Genomic DNA, 2,900 nt, shown 5'->3' on the forward strand with positions numbered 1-2,900 from the left:
AAAGTGGGGGACTTCAGACCTATCTCTTGCTGTAATACTTTGTATAAGTGTATCTCAAAGATCATTGCTGATAGGATTAAAATTGCTCTCCATGATCTCATTGATCCCGTGCAATCAGCTTTTGTCCATGGGAGGAGAATTGCTGATAATATTTTTCTTTCACAAGAGCTTATGAGGGGCTATCATAAATCATCACCTACTCCCAGGTGCGCCATAGAAGTGGATATTATGAAAGCTTATGATAACGTTAGATGGGATTTTGTTCTAGATGTATTAACAGCTATGGGGTTTCCCCCTAATATTATCCTTTGGATAAAAGCTTGCATGACTAGCCCTTCCTATTCCATTTGTATTAATGGGAGTCTGCATGGCTATTTTAGGGGGAAGAGAGGGTTGAGGCAAGGTAACCCCATGTCTCCTATCTATTTGTTATTGTCATGGAGATCCTTTCCAGAATCTTGGCTGAAAAGGCCTCTCATCCTGACTTCAAATTCCATTGAAGGTGTGATAAAACGAAGCTTGTCAATTTATGCTTTGCAGATGATTTGATGATCTTCTGTAAGGGGGATGTGTTCACTATCTAGTCTATCAAATCTAGCTTAGAGGAATTTAAAAACTTGTCTGGGTTGTCCCCTAGCCCTAATAAGAGTCACATTTTCTTCTCAGGTTGTGATAAGACTTTAAAGGATGAGATTTTGCGGGTTTGTAACTTCAGCGAAGGCACTTTGCCTGTGAGGTACTTAGGGGTTCCCTTAGTCTCTACTAAGCTTAAAGCTACTGATTGTGATCAACTTGTGGAGAGAATTACAAAGAGAATTAAAAGCTGGACAAATAAGTGTCTCACTTATGCTGGTAGAGCCCAGTTGATCCAATCTGTTCTCTTCTCTATGCAAGTGTACTGGACCTCGCTGTTTATTCTTCCAAAGAAGGTCATTCGTTCCATAGAAAGTCTGTTTAGAGCCTTCTTCTGGTTTGGATGTGAACTGAAGAAGTATGGGGCTAAGGTGTCTTGGGATAGAATGTGTTCCCCTAAAAATGAAGGGGGCTTGGGGTTTAAGTCTCTCAATGTGTGGAACAAGGCTGCTATTGCTAAGCATGTCTGGTTCCTCTTCTCTGGGGGAGAGCAATCTATGTGGTCCCTTTGAATTAAAGCTTATATCCTCAAAGGTAGAAGTTTTTGGAGAGTTAGGGTGCCAAATGACCCCTCCTAGGTTTGGAGGAAAATTCTTTCTCTTAGAGCTATCATTTACCCTTTAATCAAACATAGGATGGGAGATGGTTCTAGGGTATTTCTATGGTTTGATAACTGGCACCCTATGGGATCTGTGCAGAATAGATTTGGGGTCAGAATTGTTTATGATTCTGCTTTGGGTATAAATGCTAAGGTTAGTGAGATTGTCAAAGGTACTACTTGGAAATGGCCTTTCCCATCTTCGTGGGAGCTTATGGACCTCATTTCTAGTACTTCTCCTACTTATCTCCCTACTGGTGGGTCTAATAATGTGAGTTGGAGTCCTGCTGCTAGTGGTAAATTCACTATCCAGTCTACATGGCATTTTTTGAGGCATCATTTTGATCATGTGAACTGGTCTAAGATTATTTGGGGGCCTCATAATATTCCTAAAGTGAGTTTTGTGGTGTGGATGGCTATCCTTGGCAGATTGAACATTGGAGATAGGTTAAAAACCTTTGGTGTGACTCAAGCTACTGAGTGTGTTTTCTGCCAGGACCTATGTGAAGACCACAACCATCTTTTCTTTGAGTGTCCATTCTCTGAAAAAGTGTGGACCTGTATCAAAGGTAAGATGAATGTTGATTGGCCATCAATTCCATGGAGTGACTTGGTCTAACTTATTGCTAAATCTGTGAAAGGGAAATCATTAGGGACTATTATTACCAAGCTTTCCTTTACTTGTGCAGTGTACCAGTTATGGATTGCTAGGACTAATAGCGTCTTTAGTAAGGATATGGTCCCTGAAGAGGTGGTTATAAAGTATATTGTGGATATGGTTAGATTCAGGGTTATGCATATAACCAATTTGAAGTCACACCATACTGATAGATGGTACTTGAGCTCGTGGAGAATTCCTCATACTGTGCTGAAACATACCGTACCTGCTGTGAGGGATGTGAGTTCACAAATTGTGGGTTGAGTGAAGGAAAGCATATAAAATGTGGGGTTTCCTAATGTTTGTTATTGTTATAGGTATGCGGCCCACTGGGGAGGAGAAAATTGTGTGTGTGCCATATTCTATGAGGGTTGAGTATAGTGTGAGGAATAAACTAACTCCTTACCCACTATCACTAGCCATATTGCGAGGGACTAACATGTTTTTATATGTTTCCTATATCTTTTTATTTTGTAGGTATATGGAGCAATGTTTCTCGAGTGATGTGAGCATATATATTTGTGGGTTGAGTGTAGTGAGTATCTATATGTGTTGTAAAAAGCAATCTATCACTATTTCTTAATTGTTATTGGTTTGTGGATTGACTAACCTTGTCTTGGTATTTGTTCATGACAGGGTTTACTATAATGTCTAATCTCTGTTTGGGTTGCATGGGGTGGCATAACAGTACCTCCCTTGTTGATGATGTCTGGTTCGGTGTTCAGTCTGGATTTCTTCAAGCTTTAGATCTGACTATGTTCGTGTTGATGGCTGCTGGAGGTGCCTCTGTGTGTGAAGAAAGTCATTATTTTATTCTGTTTTACTTAGTTTTTTTTTGCTAGATGGCCTACCCGTGCAAGATGTGCACAGGGGTACAAATCAGTGTGGTTACTCTCGGCTATTTGCTACCTAGTTATATGGGTGTGTTCATGTTCCTCATCAAACCTGCATGCAGCCCATGAACACATTGGTAGATATTTTGCTATTATGATTGGGTTCTCTAGTTTTAAT

The 2,900-nt window shown here is 40.2% G+C and overlaps 1 protein-coding gene across 1 annotated transcript; it reads left to right on the forward strand.

The window, feature by feature from the left end:
- Positions 1–1,268: 1,268 nt before the first annotated feature.
- LOC145823874 (uncharacterized) lies at positions 1,269–2,393 on the forward strand. The gene is made up of 3 exons (XM_082923419.1): positions 1,269–1,800; positions 1,921–2,129; positions 2,367–2,393. Exons 1-3 carry the CDS (start codon positions 1,269–1,271, stop codon positions 2,391–2,393), a joined length of 768 nt encoding a protein of 255 aa, XP_082779545.1.
- The last annotated feature ends 507 nt before the right edge of the window (positions 2,394–2,900 follow it).

This window comes from Camellia sinensis, chromosome 4, assembly GCF_055761805.1.
Source record: "Camellia sinensis isolate YWXY chromosome 4, ASM5576180v1, whole genome shotgun sequence".
Classification (NCBI taxonomy): Eukaryota; Viridiplantae; Streptophyta; class Magnoliopsida; order Ericales; family Theaceae; genus Camellia; species Camellia sinensis.

Bases quoted from the DNA above. Each gene is read 5' to 3' on its own strand.
- LOC145823874 (XM_082923419.1), top strand. From the start codon at position 1,269: ATGGGAGATGGTTCTAGGGTATTTCTATGGTTTGATAACTGGCACCCT. The intron at 1,801-1,920 runs GTAAGATGAATG...TTACTTGTGCAG, and splicing joins AGTGTGGACCTGTATCAAAG to TGTACCAGTTATGGATTGCT. The intron at 2,130-2,366 runs GTGAGTTCACAA...TTTATTTTGTAG, and splicing joins CCGTACCTGCTGTGAGGGAT to GTATATGGAGCAATGTTTCT.